The 19,492-nt window shown below is 39.2% G+C and overlaps 1 protein-coding gene across 2 annotated transcripts in view; it reads left to right on the plus strand.

The window, feature by feature from the left end:
* Commd10 (COMM domain containing 10) overlaps positions 1 to 19,492 on the plus strand; it is a 133,583-nt gene that overhangs the window by 20,352 nt on the left and 93,739 nt on the right. The window contains exon 5 of one of the 2 annotated variants that reach the window (NM_001004276.1): positions 9,704 to 9,814. The exons of the other annotated variant lie outside the window; for it this stretch is intronic. Within the exon in view, the coding sequence (NP_001004276.1) occupies positions 9,704 to 9,814 (111 nt within the window). The remainder of the gene's footprint in view (positions 1 to 9,703; positions 9,815 to 19,492) is intronic. 2 annotated transcript variants of the gene reach the window in all.

Genomic DNA, 19,492 nt, shown 5'->3' on the forward strand with positions numbered 1-19,492 from the left:
TGTAGTCTAAATAATTTGCTGTGACCAGAACCATTAACAAATTGAATAAAGATTTTGCTAATGTCAAAGAACTGTGCTATTAGCAAGATTACCCCAATGATGTCATTGTGCTCCAAGATGTGCACTTGCTAAATACAGCTGTTGTAGTTTTCAGTGTTGCCAACTTGAGATCATTAGTTGAATGACATTCCACTGTCCTCAAAGTTGTACTATTTATATATTTTTGACATAGAGCAGTAGCAATGTGAAAGTCATTGATGAATCTTAAATTTGAATTTGGAGAGAAGTCTCATGATAGGAACTTTGGATGAATTTGTAGGTCAAGAAGTACACTTTTTTTCTGTTACTTTGAAAGTGAGAGCATGCTGACTTCTGTGTCTAAGCTTGAGGATTTAGTTAGGACAGATCCCTAAGCTGTGATGTTTATAATAGCATTTCCACCTCTTAAGACTTGATTTGGTAACATGAAAAGCAAAGGGCTGAAAGTAGATGGATCACTGGTTCAGTTGGAAGCGTGTTCTGCTGACCTCTGGAGACTGCTCAGTGGGATGTCTTCCCAGAGATCTGTACTGCATGTTCTGTGGAGGGAGACAGTCACTTAGGAAGACCTCCTGAGTTCAAGGGTAGCATGGGTTGCATTAGTGAGTCCTGGGCAAATCTGGGCAACATAAAGCAAGACTTTCTAAAATAAATAAATAACCAATCTCTCAACTAACCAAACAAACAAGAAAGAGGCTTTTAAGAATGATTGAAATTCAGGAACATTCTCTGCTTTCTCTTTCAAGTGAATTTGCATTCTGAAAAGGTGGAGCCTTCCACAAATGTTGTCCGGGTCTAAAGTGCCAGGATTCTTTTCCTGAGCCCTAATCTCTGTAACATTACAAATACTTCGTTGTCTGCCTGGACTGAAGCCACACGCCTTTCCTTGTCGCGCTTCTTACTCTTATCTCACAACAGATCTGGCTGAGAGTAGCAAGCACTAACTGCCCCAGCCTGAGCTACCCTGGCTTTAGATCTCCAAACAGTTTAGTTCATTGCCTTTAAATCCAGCCCCACGAAAGTTTTCAGGACAGGTTGCAGCTAGGTACTCTGCTATAAGATTACACAAATGACCAGTCTCTGATGGGGCCCTTGTTCTCCCTGGGTCAGAAACCAGGCCTCTACTGTACACATTCTTGTCTTCCAAGTTCCCATCAGAATGGTCCTTTGAGACTTTTTAAATCCAAAATTCTCTTGTTTCTGCTGCTCCACTGCATGAGAGCCTCCTGCCTATTCTATCTCTCCACTTCCCATCTTATGGGTCTTCACCTCCCATTTCACTTAGGAATGCTGGGATTACAGGTTTTTGAATATCAGGCTTAAGGGCTTCTGAAGCTCAAGTCTTCAGGCTTTTATGGTCTCAGATTATTTTCCGGACTACATGCTTTAAGATTATGCTTTTGTCCACCATTTCTAACCTTCTTTTATTTTATTCTTATCACTCAGTACCACACAATATTGTTTACTTATTAATCATTAATGGATCATTTGTTAACTTCAGGAAATTTGAGGTATTTTTGTTTTTTATTTTCAGAGTAAAACTGCAAACCTACACTAGTACCTAGGGCATAATATGTTATTATTGAATGCTAGTTGAATAAGTTCTTAGAACAGTCATAACACTGGGATAGTGCCAGAGTTATAGCATCCAGTGGCAGTGAGTGGTCCTGAGCGGCTTGTCATCAACCAGGGAGTATATGCACACCTACACATCAGTAATATCTGTAACTATGTCTTTGAACAATCTCTGAGCTGTTAGGCATGGTCATGGCATTAGTGATAGGCCTGTGGTTTTAAACTGAGTCTACAGTGGCTCATATTTCATTGCCTCTGGGTTGAATGTCCATGTTATAATGTGTGCTTGTTCTGTTCTCTCTCTCTGCCTCTCTGTCTCTCTCTCTGTCTCTTCCTCTGTTCCTCTCTGTGTCTCTCTGTCTCTTTGTGTTTCTCTGCCTCTCTGTCTCTCCCCTCTCCATTTACTCGGTAGATAGCTGCCACCTTCATCACCTAATGTCTTTTTCACTGTGTTGAAGAGAGGTGGCGATTTCACTGTGTGAGGTTACTTGCACAGATGGCTCCTGACTTATTTATTGACATTTGATTTCCATATGCTCGCCATCAGCACTGCTACAATTCTTACAGTGTGCAGGATGCAGCATTCCGTCACCAGCTGACTAGCTGGCATTTGAAATGTGACCTCCTGTGTTTCTTGGAGTTGGGATGTGAGCGTAGAGAGCTTCACCAGCTTTATACAACAGCTTTGGCTGAGTCATCATTTCCACAGCTATTAAAAATGGACAGAAAACTAGCTTGAAAGTGCCATTCTATAGACATTTTTGTAAGTATTGAATTAGTCTCTTTGCTCAAAAGTAGGAATCAACACTTTTCTGATAGGACCAGGTTTTCTCTCACATTGTAGGCTTGTTGCTTAAAATTTATATACCTGTAGATAATTTTTATAGTTAACTTCTGCTGTCAATTTGACATGACTTGGTGTCACCTTGGAGGAGGAATTTCAACCAAAGAATTGACTTATGACATGAAAGTGGCACCTTCTCTTAGTTGCTCATTGATACAGGAGGGTCCAGCTTACTGTGGGTAAGGCTATCCCTAAGCAAGTAGGCCTGAGTTCTAAGAAAGGCAACTGAACAGGGCAGAGGGAGCAAGTCAATAAGCACTGTTCTTCCATGATTCTGCTTCAAGTTCTTACCTTGATTTCTTACCTTGGTTTCCCCTGAGGAAAGGCTTTAACTTCCATAAATTACTTTTGGTCATGGTGTTTATCACAGCCACAGAAACCTAACTAGAACAATAGCATTTAAGAAAAGAACACATATAAAATGCTGGTCAGTACAGTTTTGTCTAATGCCATGGTGTTGGTTTTATTTGTTTGTTTTGTTTTGTTTTGAGGGCAATGAGAAGGAAACTTTATTTTTTTCATGTTTTATACACTTTTGTAATTAGGAACCTATCATATACAAAATGGGGAATGACTTGTATTCCTTGAATTAAATTACTTGATAATGTAGCAGTCATTGCTTATGTTGTTCTGACAGCAGAATGTAAAATCAAGTCTGGCTTTAAATAAGAGATTCTGAAACAACGTAATAGAACATATTTGAAAATAACTAGCAATGTGATTTTATAAAAACAAAAGAAGCAGATGTGTGAAGAAAAAGTGAGGGATGCACTTAAACGCTGAAGGAGTAGGATGGGGTTTGGTTTTGTCTGTGGTGTGAGCCTCAGAGGATGTGGTCACAGTGGCCATAGGAGAAGTCAAGTCATGTAAAGCCAGCTCCAGAACTGCATCATGGACCTAAATTCATAGGAAGGGACACAATTCCCACCTAATTTGCTTTCGAAGAGAAAACAGAAGTTTATTGCAGTTTTGAACAAATGGGTAAGACCTGCCCTGAAATCAGCTAGGCAGACATGGAAGCAAATTAAATGTCTGTAAATTCTTAGGCTTAAAAAGAGCCTTAAGGAAATTATTGTAAAAGTAATTGACTTTTAACCAGATGGCTCACTGGTTAAGAACACTGGCTGCTCTTCCAGAGGGTTTGATTCTCAGCACTTGCATAGCTGCTCACAACTATCTGCAATTCCAATTCCAATTCCAACCCTCACATAGACACACATGCAGGCAAAACACCAGTGCACATGAAATAAACATTTAAAAAAATAAATAAAAAGAATTGACAGTGGCTGTATCCTGAAAGGGAGCAGTGGAGGGCAGTATTTATTGTTAACACCCATTTGTCAGATACATTGCCAGTGCTTTTACACATACATACCTTTTGCCCACAAAAGCTCAGTTCAGTGGTTGAATCAGATTTGCTCAGTTTTAACCCAAAGTGAAGAAACTGATGGTTAGAATTAGGTGAGCTGTCCAGCGGCAGGGAAGTAGGAAGAATGGCCATGGAGTTAGAGACCTGTTTGATTGGCCAGGAAAATGCCAGCTTCCTAAGGTGACTGAAGAGGTCGTATCTGCACTCCAGCACCTGGTGCATGATATCTGCCTCCATTTCGGAAGATGTCATCTAAAATTCAGCTGAAGTAATTTGCCCCAAACATGTCTAAAGAAGCTCACTGTCTAGTCTTAGGTCTTTCTCCAGTTTCCTCCGAAAACTCCCACACTTGTCAGTAGAGGTCAAGTGTCCCTCATCTCAAGTGCTTGCTCCAAGAAGTGTCCCAGACTTTATGGTTGTTCAGATTTTGGGATATTTGCCACATGTTCCCAGCTGTGCATGTGCCTGTGAAGGGTGTAATTTGAACTGCCCCAAATTCCAAGCCCTCTGTGTGGCACATTATTATTGAAAAATTATCAGATTTTGAACCATTTTTGGTGTTTGGATTTCTGGGTCAGGAATGTTCAAACTGTACCTTATGCACCATTTCCTTTTCCAAGCAATTTCTCTTTTCCTCTTGAAGAAAATAGTAGTTATTTCCTTTTAAACCTAGATTCAAGAAAATCCTAATTTCTGCCTTTTATCACTATATTTTCCCTCGTTGAACAGACTATTAGAAGATCCAGCAGCCTCATTGCCAGTGTGAAGGGTGTGTTCTCTTTCATAATTACATCAATGTTCCTATGGATGATTGTTATCCTTTTCAGTCAGTGACTTGAAGTTTGCACTGTCTGATATTAATATAGCCCATGTTAGCCTTCTTTTAAATGCTAGTTGTATGGCATGCCTTTTCCCTCGTCCACAACATTTTAATACTTCTATTTTAAGAGACATATCAGCAAAAATTAGTTGCTTGTCTATTTACTTGTGTGTTTAGCTGCTAATGTGTGTGTGTGTGTGTGTGTGTGTGTGTGTGTGTTTGTGCGTGCCGGTGAGCTCGCGGGACCAACTGCCCCCTTCTATGTTCAGCATTTCATATGGATGCTGGGGATCTGATCACCATGCTTGTGTGGCAGTTGCTTTCCTGACTGAGCCATCTCTCCAGCAGTATTTACTATTCATTTTAGCTTTATAGAGTTAATATTATAGCCATTTTTGTTCATTTTGACCATGTTCAGAATTGTGTTTTATTGAGTAATTATTAGTTAATAATTGATCGAAAATTTCACATGGACATAGTAGACAAAGGAAAGTCATTTATTAACTAATGAGTAACATTTCCAAGTAAGAAGCAATATTTGTTAGCTGCTTAGGAGGTAATGTATTTACAGTTCTGGAATGAGCTAAAATCATTTAAAATATCAGAGGTTTATTCTTCATCTTTTAAATTTAGTTTGCTGACATTTAAACCCAGACCCTGTGTAGAATAGTTTTTTGTCAACTTGATACAAACTAGAGTCATCTGCAAAGAGGAACCTCAACTGAGAAAAATGTCCTAATCAGACTGCACATAGGCAAATCCTTGGGCCGTTTTCTCGGTTAATGATTTATGTGATATTAATCCTGGGCTGCTGTTCCTAGGTCAAATGAGAATGCAGGGTGAGCAGGCCATGAGGAGCAAACCAGTATGCAGCACTCTTCCACTGCCTCTGCTTAGTTCCTACCTCTAGGTTCCTGCCTTGACTTCCTGCCCTGACTACCGTGATAGGCCATGAGCCATAAGCTGAAATAAACCCTGTTCTCCCCAGGAGTGCCTGTGGACACTGTGTTTATCACAACACACGAAGCAAACTAATATAGACCCCAAGTTTTAAATTTGAATATAAATAACAACAAAATTCCCTAGTATTTTAATATACATTGTAACGTCCTGAGTATACCCAGGGACAGAGTTTCATTTTGACCAGAGGGCAGAACTCTACACTAAATTTTGTTGTGTTGTATGTAATTAAAAAATTGATGACAGCTATATTGCTTCTCGTTGTGGGTCTCAGAGGACTCATTAGTGTGCCATAAGACTTTCACCTTTGCAGAGAGTGGCTCTTGTTCACATTTATATCATCGTTGCTCTTTGTAGACCCAGCAAATGACATTCCAAGCAATGTAAAGGGTTACATTTTTAGTTTTTCTTTTAAGACATTCATGTGTTTGATTTATAGATGCAATTTATCTTGTAGGATAGTCCTTAATTTACAGTTCTCTATAGTTTGTTCATGATATAATTTTGGCTGTGAATTTTTATTAGTTTCGTATAAAAGTGATCTTGTACTATCATAGTACATAAACCTTAGGGTCTTGACAACCATTTCCTAGTTTTGGGTCATGCTAACTTTGACCTCTTGGGCTAGATGACGAAAGCTTTCACGTTGAACCTCTCCCCCTGCTTTGTAACATGAAAGCAGTGGGAGTAGACACTGACACTTATGACTGTGCACTACTCACACGGTCCCAGCGACTATACCAATGAGTGTTAGCAACCAGAACGTTAGGGCTACTCAGTAGACCCCTTCCCAGTGAGTTCTTACTCATTTCTGGCTGTGGGCATGCCCTCTATGCCTCTGAAAGAGCAGGGAGAAGCAGCAGTGCACCTGTTTTCTCAGCACATCCTCTCATGTTGATGATGCTCTCATTGCATTCTTTTCAGCTTGGCCTCAAGTCACTGCTGTGTCTGTTCAACTCGCTTTCAAGTTAAGTGATCAGGATTCTGGTCAAGTAGTAAGCGTTGTGAGGCTGGCATTCAGATCCTGTGCAGCAAAGGTAGTTTGGCTAAATCATCAGGAAGGCTCTGTTGTCAGAGGCTTGTAATAACTATTGCACTTCACAAAGCTTGAAACTTTAGATTTATAGGGAACTGAATTGAAAACCACATGACCATGCTGCTGTGTCTAGTCTATGCTGTGTAATGTTTGCAGGGAACCTGAACTGCCATAGTCTTTCTCTCTCTCCTGATTCTGTCCTGCCTGATTAGCTTGTACTCTTCTGTTAGTAGATTCAGAGGGAACAATTAGTTTTCACCATAGGGGAGCTGTAGTAAGTTAATGTACTTTGGGCTTAATTAAGTACTTTGTACTTAATAACCTATCTGGTACCACAACTGATAGATCAGCAGTTTCTTGCCTGAATCTATTTATTGATTGTGCCTCATGGTATGCACCACACACTTGGGTACTTTAGTTACCTTCTCAGTACAAAGATACAAAAGAAAGGAAGGGGGGATGAGAGAAAGAAAACCTTATTTGTGCTCAATCTAACAAAGAATTTTGAAGGACATAGAGTCAATAAAGGATTTTCAACAAAATATGCTATTCACTAGTTGAAATTTTTATTTTTTTAAAATCTAAGTTTCTTAGATGCAAGAGACCCACAGCCAGACATTAGGTGGAGTTCAGAGAATCCTTGGGAAGAGGGGATGGTGGTGGGAGGATTGTAGGAGCCAAATCGGTCAAGGACCACAAGAAAACCTGCAGAATCAACTAACCAGGGATCATCAGGACTCATGCAGACTAAACCAGTAAAAACCAGGCAGCCTGCATATGATTAACCTAGACCCTCTCTCTATATATATGTTACAGTGTACAGCTTGGTATTCTTATAGGACTCCTAACAGTGTGAGCAGGAGTTGTCTCTGATTCTGTTGCCTGCTGTTGGAATTCCTATTGGGTTGCCTCAGCTAGCATTAATAGAACAGGTGGTACCTACTCTTACTGCAACTTGCTATGCCATGGGAGGGCTGCTCTTTTCTAATGAGAAACAGAGGAAGAATGGGTGAGAGGAGGGGGGTGGAAGATTAGAGGTGGTGAGAGACTAGGAAGAAAGTAGGGAGGGGGAACTGTGGTCATGGTATAGAAAATAAATAAATTAAATAAATAAATAAATAAATAAATAAATAAATAAATAAAATGCAAGTTTCTAAAATGCTCTCTTAATAACAAGGTTTTAAACACCATTGGCTCAACTAAATATGATGCCACCTGTCAGTAAGTATAGTACTTGGGACAGGGGATGGAAAGATCAGGAGTTAAATGCCATCCTGGGCTACATGATGGGTTTGAGAAACATCGTGTGCTTTCCCAGTACCCCCCCTCCTAATTCAGCCCACTGTCAGCTGTTTTTGTGTACTTGATTGCTAGCATTTTTATTGTTTTTTTTTTTAAAGATTTATTCATTTATTTTATATAAGTACACTGTAGCTATCTTCAGATACACCAGGAGAGGGCATCAGATCTCTTTACAGATGGTTGTGAGCCACCGTGTGGTTGCTGGGAATTGAACTCATGACCTCTGGAAGAGCAGTCAGTGCTCTTAACCGCTGAGCCATCCCTCCAGCCCCATTTTTATTGTTTAGAGACCGCTTCTACTGTTGGATTTGGCAAGTATGACAAGAGGCTGATCTACTGAGACTAGAGGGAAACTTTACAGAGATTTCAGGTTAAAGAAGCCTGAAATTGGCTTTCTATTAAGTCTGTGCTGTTTGTATTGATTCCCACAGAGTGGAAATGTACTTGAAGATGACTGTCCTCTTCTGTACCATCTTTTTTTTTTTTTTTTTTTTTATTAACTTGAGTATTTCTTATATACATTTCGAGTGTTATTCCCTTTCCCAGTATCCGGGCAAACATCCCCCTCCCCCCTCCCCTTCCTTATGGGTGTTCCCCTCCCAACCCTCCCCCCATTGCCGCCCTCCCCCCACCAGTCTAGTTCACTGGGGGTTCAGTCTTAGCAGGACCCAGGGCTTCTCCTTCCACTGGTGCTCTTACTAGGATATTCATTGCTACCTATGAGGTCAGAGTCCAGGGTCAGTCCATGTATAGTCTTTAGGTAGTGGCTTAGTCCCTGGAAGCTCTGGTTGCTTAGCATTGTTGTACATATGGGGTCTCGAGCCCCTTCAAGATCTTCCAGTTCTTTCTCTGATTCCTTCAACGGGGGTCCTATTCTCAGTTCAGTGGTTTGCTGCTGGCATTCGCCTCTGTATTTGCTGTATTCTGGCTGTGTCTCTCAGGAGCGATCTATATCCGGCTCCTGTCGGTCTGCACTTCTTTGCTTCATCCATCTTGTCTAATTGGGTGGCTGTATATGTATGGGCCACATGTGGGGCAGGCTCTGAATGGGTGTTCCTTCAGTCTCTGTTTTAATCTTTGCCTCTCTCTTCCCTGCCAAGGGTATTCTTGTTCCCCTTTTAAAGAAGGAGTGAAGCATTCACATTTTGATCATCCGTCTTGAGTTTCATTTGTTCTAGGTATCTAGGGTAATTCAAGCATTTGGGCTAATAGCCACTTATCAATGAGTGCATACCATGTATGTCTTTCTGTGATTGGGTTAGCTCACTCAGGATGATATTTTCCAGTTTCAACCATTTGCCTACGAATTTCATAAAGTCGTTGTTTTTGATAGCTGAGTAATATTCCATTGTGTAGATGTACCACATTTTCTGTATCCATTCCTCTGTTGAAGGGCATCTGGGTTCTTTCCAGCTTCTGGCTATTATAAATAAGGCTGCAATGAACATAGTGGAGCACGTGTCTTTTTTATATGTTGGGGCATCTTTTGGGTATATGCCCAAGAGAGGTATAGCTGGATCCTCAGGCAGTTCAATGTCCAATTTTCTGAGGATCCTCCAGACTGATTTCCAGAATGGTTGTACCAGTTTGCAATCCCACCAACAATGGAGGAGTGTTCCTCTTTCTCCACATCCTCACCAGCATCTGTTGTCCCCTGAGTTTTTGATCATAGCCATTCTGACTGGTGTGAGGTGAAATCTCAGGGTTGTTTTGATTTGCATTTCCCTTCTTAATCCAGTCTGCATTTGTCTTTCGTAGCTAGAGACAGTGGGATGGCAGCTTAACCTGCAAATGGCTCACTCAGCTCAAGCAAAGCTGCAGTCTCCTCAGGCCGTGCTGCAACTGGGAGTGAGCAAGGAAGACTCCAAGGTGAGAAACTGTGCCCTGGGGAAATGAGGTTTTCTGGTAGGTCTAGTGTCTCATTGACAGAGGAGTCCACATGTAAAATGTAAACAAGTTACAACAGCTTACCTTGCAATGTGAATTTAGTGACTCCCTATGAGGTCACTGTTCTTGATGGCCCCTCCCCATCACACGTGTGTGTGTGTGTGTGTGTGTGTGTGTGTGTGTGTGTGTTAAGCCGTAAGCTGCATGCATAAAGGGAAGGGGGTGTTTGTTGTCAACCAATGCCTGGGACAGTTAGATAGTCTGAGTTATGTTTTGGGGAGTCGTGTGTTCATGTGTTTAAATCCATTCTCTTGCAAGATAGATTTTTGAACCAGTTTTACATCATAGAACAGTTTTTCCTTTAGTATCAGTTTCAGAATAACTTGAACATAATTACTGAAGGTGAAGAAGTGCCATGGAAGGGTCCTCACTGTTGCTCAGAGAGAATTTTCTGATACAATGAGCACGACCTATCATAGTTTGTACTGTAATTACCCTTTTAAGATAGGAAGGGGAGGGTAAATTTACCCTCTAAATAGATACTTTGTATCATCTTGAGATGTTTAGATAGAGCTGGGGGTGGGGTGCTGTGGGAGATGTGAGGACGGAGAGGTGACTGTTTTTCCAGTTGCTGTGCTTACAGTGGGATAGAACGTACTTTGATAGTGTGCTCACAGTTAGTTATTATGTCATAGGATTTCTGTCCTTTTCAAGAACTGGGCCAGTAGCCAGCCCAGGTTATATAACCACAAAAGACTGATATGATTTGTCTTATACATAATAAATTAGTTTAATGCAGTGTTCCAAAATCATTTCACACATTTTTCACTGCAAACCAATGCACACTTACTAGTGAAGTGTTTAAGTGAGAAGTATGCCATTATGCTGTAACGTAGTGGTGACATAATCTGGGCATGTAATAATCTCTCCTGTAGCAGGTAGTGTGCACCTTGTAGGTTTCTCTGAAGATCATGTGCCTACTGTGTGTAGCACTTAGGCCAGTGTGGTAAATTCTCAGTAAGTCCTGACTGTTCTCTTCATCACCATCATCGTGCAGTGTGTGAGGCTACAATCAATTAGTCAATCTGTCCATCAATCCATTTGCTCCAGGCCAAAATTTCTTTTTTTTTTTTTTTTGGTTCTTTTTTTTTTTTTTTCGGAGCTGGGGACCGAACCCAGGGCCTTGAGCTTCCTAGGCAAGCGCTCTACCACTGAGCTAAATCCCCAACCCCCCAAAATTTCTTACTAACCTAATTTGCTAATGTAGTTATTGTCATTTTCTTTTTTCTGTGTCATTGCTCTTTATTTCCCCCTTGGTATACTTTTACTATTTACACTTACTGCGAACCCCAGAGCACAAGGACAGCCTGGCCTGTCCCTTTCCTTCCTGACAACCAAGGGAGGCATTCCTTTAGTTTAGGAGAACAGTCTGGGACACATTGGAGTAGACTGGGGCCCACCATGACTGAGCATATGCATCCTTAAATAGCTCTGTGCCGTCAGTTTCTCTGTGGCTACCACATGTTAACTCCAGGCAGCTGCAGCAGTCTATGAGACTTTTTAATACCAAATCTTAGATGTGCTCTAGGCACCAGGGCTTCTGTAGCACTTTATTTTGGGATGCGTAAGGCTTCCTAACTCTATCACATAGGTATAAGAAAATGTTTTCTTGTTAGGCAGTGGACACAAAGGACTAAAGTCTCTCGGAAAGTAATCCTTTTTTAAAATTCATGTTACCCAGAAGTTAGTACAGATATGAAAACATAGCTCATTTGTGATATGAGTTCAAGGATATTTACAATTTTCCACTTGTTGCTCTTTTGAATTTTTGATTGGATCTTATTATGTATGAGTGTTATTTAGCCTTATAGCATGAAGAGCTAGAGCACCACTGTCATTCACAGTAAACGGAAGGAGAGCACCACCCACTGGGAGGGGCACTGGGCCTCCATTCTGGGTGCAGACTGAGTCACTTCGTTGCATTGCCCCTTCCCTGTGTCGCTGTGTGGACTTCGACCCAGCTAGTGTTTCCTAGGCAGTGACACACAATGAAAAGTAAAACCCTTGTCAGCCTGGGCAGGGGCATGCTGTGTCCAAGTGATGCGGTGCCTCAGGGAACAGTTGACAGCTACACCGACTGCTCAGCCAGCCGCTGAGTTCTGCCTTGAGTTGAATCTTTTGTTTACATTTTCTTGTTATCATGAGTTCATTTTGTAAAATTTTTACTTTGTGTGGCTGCTTAGTGTTAATATTTATGTTACTTCTGTTATTAGAGACCACAGACTATACTGTTTTCTCTCTGTTTCCTGTGTTCTAAAATGAGAATTCAGGAGTTTGTTGATAGGCTGAAGTGAAAGGCAAGGATATGGAGCAGGTTTGAAAACCGAACTTACTGAAGGGACAGCTGCTATTAAAATACTAGAAGTCAGACTGAGGGTATTATGAAAAGAACCACAAAGTACGAAATTATCAAATTATTTAAAATAGTAATCTGTAGGTAGGAATCCTTTTTAACTATTTATTTTATAACGTATTTACCCAGGAAATGTGCATGGATTGAGACCCTGAGAGGATTGGAGTCAGTGTAATTAGAGCGTATCTGAACAGAGTATCTGAACAGTGAAACATGAACGGTTGTAGATTTTGCACAGATCTTTAGTCTAATGATTTTTCAGCTAATGTCCTTTGTATCTCCGACTGCATTTTGCAAAGTAAGATGATTTCTCTTGTTCACAAATACTTTAAAATGAGCTTTCTTGTTTTGTTTGGTTTGGTTTGTTTCATTAGGGGGCAGTAGAGCACTTTGCCTGCGGAACCATTTCTGGCATTCACAATGTTATTTAACATAACATTCAAAGTAGTTGTGGGAAATGCTAAGTGTTTACATTTCTAATCTGTATATAACAATAGAGTTCTTCTGTTTCCATCAACAGAATTAATGCCAATTAATCAGATATGTATAGAACAAATAAATGAGATCAGCATGAGTCAGCTTTTGTTAATTTGTCTGTGATCATTTGCCAAAATGTAATTCAATAAAAGCCTTCTGCACAGTTGACTTTTCCTGTGCATCCTGTCTCTTAACATTTATTTCTTTACAAGAAAATGGAATAAAATAATCCCAAAGATAACTGAATGACTCTGTTGCATAATAGTTTAAACGACTTCCAGACTAATTATAGGTAATTAAAAAAAAAAGGTGAAGAATACAATGTCATTAGTAACAAGTCGCAGTAATATTGACTATCATCAATGCTTTGAATATTCTAAAAATACCATGATACTTAAAATATACACTGAAGATCCTTATCATCTGTTTGTTACTCAATAGAGTCCTATTCTATTAAAGTAGAACTTAAAATCATGTTTCATTCTTTACCCACAACCAAGATAAAATTACTTCCACAGCAAACTTCCATTTTTTATAATGCTAAGCTGGACTTTATTTAGGATGCAGAAGGCATTTATGGATAAGTAAATATGATTTTGAGTGAATATGGTTCCTGAGATAGACATCTTCATATTTCCAACTGAATGACATATTCCATTTAGAGAGAGAAAATGAGCTTTATTCTTTTACTGTTATGGTGTTTTCTAACTATGCTGGGAAAAGAACTCAGGGCCCGCACATGTTAGGCACCAGCTCTACCACGGAGCTACCTCCCACCTCTTTCATTTGTTTGCTCTGTCCTAGATGCTAGATCTTGTCAGGTGCAGGTTGTCTACAGGTTCTCTTTCAGTCATGATTGTAATTTTTTGGATAGATAGAGATAGGGAAATTCAGAGAAATTAGGTAATTTCCCCAGGTCATAAGGCTAGCAACCCACACATCTAGAATTTGAAGCCAGACCATTTTATTTCAGTGCACTGCAGTGCTCATGGGTTGGTGTGGGGCTACTTTCCTACTTAGGCAATTCAGTGATGCGTCCTATAGTATGAACACATATTTTTAGATGTTGAATGTTATTTTAAAATGTGAGGTTTTGTTGTTCTTTTTCTTCTTAAGAACCATATTCTAGGTTTCCCATTTTCTTTTTGTGTGATTTAGTTTGGGGAGTTGATACTTTTGTCGAGAGACACTTGTGTGCCTCTGTACAGTGAGTGTGTCCATGCTTATGTATGGACGATACTTTAACTGAACCTACTTTTTTAAAAGCAAATCTTGATATAAAGGTTATATTATGTCATTGCATGAAGCCTTTAAATAAACTATGTTACTTAAGGAGGAATATGCAATCTGATTTATTTAGGATACGTGTCTCAATAAGAAAAAATATGCCAATTAAATCTTGAATTCCTGTTATAGCAATTTAAAATACCCTTAAAGGTATTGTACAGTATTGTATTGTATAGTATTGATTGAATTAGTTGCACCTACAGATTTTTTTAAGATGTTCTCAAATGTAGATCTGAACTTTGTAAATGTATTTTAAAGTATGCTATATCACATCTTCACTAGCATAAATCACATTAAAGGCTACCTTTTCTCGATCATGCAAGCAAGATGATCTGTCTGATTGGAGCATAAATGAGATGTGGAAAAGAATTCATTTCTGATGTTTAATCCCTGCTGGAGGATCTTTTATTATAATATATATAATATATATTATAATATAAAGTTGTGCTATCTACTATGTTTATATAACTATACCAAATAAGTTATTACTGCAGTTTAGCAAATTAGGGGGACTTTGCTTTTTATAGTTAGCTTTTTTGTATATGTGGTAAAAACATCTAAAATTTTCTCGGTGAAATGTCAGTATGGTTTTTATCCACCCTGGACCTCAACTTGATCATGGTAGATAATCAGTTCGATGTGTTCCTGGATTTGGTCTACAAGCATTTTATTGAAAATATTTGCATCTGTGCTCGTAAGGAATATTAGTCTATACCTTTCTTCTTTTGTTGGGTCTTTGTGTGCCTTTGGTATCAGGGTAATACTGGGCTCATAAAAAGAATTAGGAACTGTCCCTTAAGTTTCTATGATAGAACCATATGAAACTCTTCATATTATTGCTGTTAATTCTTTGAGGATCTAGTAGAATTCCACTTTAAATCCATCTGGTCTGGGCATTTTTTTTTTTTTCTCCATCTTTATTAACTTGGGTATTTCTTATTTACATTTCAATTGTTATTCCCTTTCCCGGTTTCCAGGCCAACATCCCCCTAACCCCTCCCCCTCCCTTTTATATGAGTGTTCCCCTCCCCATCCTCCCTTCATTACCACCCTCCCCCCAACAATCAACGTTCACTGGGGGCAGGGCCAAGGGCTTCCCCTTCCACTGGTGTTCTTACTAGGCTATTCATTGCTACCTATGTGGTTGGAGCCCTGGGTCATTCCCTATGTAGTCTTTGGGTAGTGGCTTAGTCCCTGGAAGCTCTGGTTGCTTGGCATTGTTGTTCATATGGGGTCTCAAGCCCCTTCAAGCTCTTCCAGTCCTTTCTCTGATTCCTTCAACGGGGGTCCCGTTCTCAGTTCAGTGGTTTGCTGCTGGCATTCGCCTATTTATTTGCTGTATTCTGGCTATGTCTCTCAGGAGAGATTTACATCCGGTTCCTGTCAGCCTGTACTTCTTTGCTTCATCCATCTTATCTAGTTTGGTGGCTGTATATGTATGGGCCACATGTGGGACAGGCTCTGAATGGGTGTTCCTTCTGCCTCTGTTCTAAACTTTGCCTCCCTATTCCCTGCCAAGGCTATTCTTGTTCCCCTTTTAAAGAGGGAGTGAAGCATTCGAATTTTGATCATCCTTCTTGAGTTTTATGTGTTCTGTGCATCTAGGGTAATTCAAGCATTTGGACTAATATCCACTTATCAATGAGTCCATACCATGTGTGTTTTACTGTGATTGGGTTACCTCACTCAGGATGATATTTTCCAGTTCCATCCATTTGCCTATGAATTTCATAAAGTCATTGTTTTTGATAGCTGAGTAGTATTCCATTGTGTAGATGTACCACATTTTCTGTATCCATTCCTCTGTTGAAGGGCATCTGGGTTCTTTCCAGCTTCTGGCTATTATAAATAAGGCTGCTATGAACATAGTGGTGCATGTGTCTTTGTTATATGTTGGGACATCTTTTGGGTATATGGCCAAGAGAGGTATAGCTGGGTCCTCAGGCAGTTCAATGTCCAATTTTCTGAGGAACCTCCAGACTGATTTCCAGAATGGTTGTACCAGTCTGCCATCCCACCAACAATGGAGGAGTGTTCCTCTTTCTCCACATCCTCGACAGCATTTGCTGTCACCTGAGTTTTTGATCTTAGCCATTCTGACTGGTGTGAGGTGAAATCTCAGGATTGTTTTGATTTGCATTTCCCCTATAACTAAAGATGTTGAACATTTCTTTAGGTGTTTCTCAGCCATTCATCATTCCTCAGCTGTGAATTCTTTGTTTAGCTCTGAACCCCATTTTTTAACAGGGCTATTTGTCTCCTTGTGTTCTAACTTCTCGAGTTCTTTGTATATTTTGGATATAAACCGTCTATCTGTTGTAGGATTGGTAAAGATCTTTTCCCAATCTGTTGGTTGCCATTTTGTCCTAACCACAGTGTCCTTTGCCTTACAGAAGCTTTGCAGTTTTATGAGATCCCATTTGTCGATTCTTGATCTTAGAGCATAAGCCTTTGGTGTTTTGTTCAGGAAATTTTTTCCAGTGCCCATGTGTTCGAGATGCTTCCCCACTTTTTCTTCTGTTAGTTTGAGTGTATCTGGTTTGATGTGGAGGTCCTTGATCCACTTGTACTTAAGCTTTGTACAGGGTGATAAGCATGGATCAATCTGCATTCTTCTACATGCTGACCTCTAGTTGAACCATCACCATTTGCTGAAAATGCTATCTTTTTTTCCATTGGATGGTTTGGCTCCTTTTTCAAAAATCAAGTGACCATAGGGGTGTGGGTTCATTTCTGGGTCTTCAATTCTATTCCATTGGTCTATCTGTCTGTCTCTGTACCAATACCATGCAGTTTTTTATCACTATTGCTCTGTAATACTGCTTGAGTTCAGGGATAGTGATTCCCCCTGAAGTCCTTTTATCGTTGAGGATAGTTTTAGCTATCCTGGGTTTTTTGTTATTCCAGATGAATTTGCAAATTGTTCTGTCTAACTCTTTGAAGAATTGGGTTGGTGTTTTGATGGGGATTGCATTGAATCTGTAGATCGCTTTTGGTAAAATGGCCATTTTTACTATGTTAATCCTGCCAATCCATGAGCATCTTTCCATCTTCTGAGGTCTTCTTCAATTTCTTTCTTCAAAGGCTTAAAGTTCTTATCCTACAGATCTTTTACTTGCTTGGTTAAAGTCACACCGAGGTATTTTATATTATTTGGGACTATTATGAAGGGTGTTGTTTCCCTAATTTCTTTCTCAGCTTGTTTCTCTTTTGTGTAGAGGAAGGCTGCTGATTTATTTGAGTTAATTTTATACCCAGCCACTTTGCTGAAGGTGTTTATCAGGTTTAGTAGTTCTCTGGTGGAACTTTTGGGATCACTTAAATATACTATCATATCATCTGCAAATAGTGATATTTGATATTCCAATCTGTATCCCCTTGATCTCCTTTTGTTGTCTGATTACTCTGGCTAGAACTTCAAGAGCTATATTGAGTGAGTAGGGAGAGAGTGGGCAGCCTTGTCTAGTCCCTGATTCTAGTGGGATTGCTTCAAGTTTCTCTCCATTTAGTTTAATGTTAGCGACTGGTTTTCCTTCTTTTTTTTCTTTTTTTTTTTTTTTTTTTTGGTTCTTTTTTTCGGAGCTGGGGACCGAACCCAGGGCCTTGCGCTTCCTAGGTAAGCGCTCTACCACTGAGCTAAATCCCCAGCCGCGACTGGTTTTCTGTATATGGCTTTTACTATGTTTAGGTATGGGCCTTGAATTCCTATTCTTTCCAGGACTTTTATCATGAAGGGGTGTTGAATTTTGTCAAATGCTTTCTCAGCATGGAATACATATTTTTAAAGTATGTTCTTATAATTCTTTGAATTTCTTACCTGTCCATTGTTATGTTTTTTTTTCATATCTCATTAATGTAGATCTTCTCTCTGTCTTTTGGTTCATTTGACCAGAGGTTTGTCTCTTTTGTTGATTTTTCTCAATGAACCAACTGATCATTTCACCAGTCATTGTATTGTTTTGTTTTTATTTCATTTATTTCAGCCCTGAGTTCAGTTATTTTGTCCTATCCTCTTTTGGGATCTTATTTCTTCTTGTTGTCTTAGAGCTTTGAGAGTTGTTGTTAAGTGGTTAATATGACATCTACCCAGTTTTTAGATGTCTGTACTGACTTGCCTCTTAGAACTGCCATCATTATGTCCTGTAGATTTGGGTATGTTATGCTTTCATTTTCATTCAGTTTTAACACGTTTTATATTATTTCTTGATTTCTGCTTTGCCCAATTTTCATTCAGTAGTGAGTTAATATACTTTCTGCTGTTCCTGTTGTTGATATCTAGCTTTAATCACTGGTGGTCAGATAGGATACAGTGCGTTATTTCAGTTTCCTTGTATCTGTTGAGACTTGCTCTGTGTCCTCATATGTGGTCAGCTTTGGAGAAAGTTCCACTAGATGCTGAGAAGAAACTATATCATTTAGTGTTGGTTGGAATGTTCTATAGATGTCTGTTAGAGCTCTTTGATTTATAATGTTGTTTCACCCTAGCATTTTCTTGTTTAGTTTTTGTCTAGATGACCTGTCCATTGGAAAGAGAATACTGAAATCAACACCACTATCACTATGTAAATTTCAATGTGTGATTTTAATTATAGTAGAATTTCTTTATGAACTTTGGTGCCCATGTGCTTTGTGCATAAATGTTTGGAAGTAATATCATGTTGGGGTTTGGTTTTTTTTTTTTTTTGAGTAAGTAATGTTTTAATTGTTTTCTGTTTAGTTCTGGTTTAAAGTCTATTTTGTCAGATATTAAAATATTAAAATAGCAATACCAGCTTGCTCGATGGACCTATTTATTCAGAATACCTTTTTCCCTTTACCCTAAAGTGATGTCTATCCTTGATGGTGAGGTGTGTTTCTTGGATGCAGCAGAAAGATGGATTTTGTTTAATAATGCAATTTATTATTCTGTGTTTTGTTTATTGGAGAATAGAGAATATTACTATTTATGAGTTATTAAGGAGTAATTTTTTGATTCCTCTTGTGGTGTGTGTCTCTACTTTTGATTAACTATTCTCCTGATTATTTGTTTTTTGTATCCTCTTGAATGTACTTGGTATAGTTAACCTTCTCTTCAGACAAATGTTTTCCTTCTAGTGCCTTCTGTAGAGCTGGATTGGTGGTCTGAAATTATTTGATGTCATTTTTATTGTGAAATGTTTTTGTTGATTGTGATAGGTTTGCTGTGGATAAAACTTCATTAGCGCTTATAGGCTGTCAGACAAGGCTTTTTTTTTTTTTTTTTTTTTTAGCTTTCAGAGTCTTCATTGAAAAGTCATATGCTATTCTAATAAGTCAGCCTTTATATGTGATGTAGGCTACCTGCATCGTAGGTACAATTCTATTTAATGTTTTTCTCCTTCCTATATGCCTGTTATTCTTAGATTTGATCTTTTCACATTTATTTCACTATTCAATTAATTCACTATTCAATTCTATTTAATGTTTTGAAGTATTTTTGCATTATTTTCTTCAACTGTTTATGT

This window comes from Rattus norvegicus, chromosome 18 (assembly GCF_036323735.1).
Source record: "Rattus norvegicus strain BN/NHsdMcwi chromosome 18, GRCr8, whole genome shotgun sequence".
NCBI lineage: Eukaryota > Metazoa > Chordata > Mammalia > Rodentia > Muridae > Rattus > Rattus norvegicus.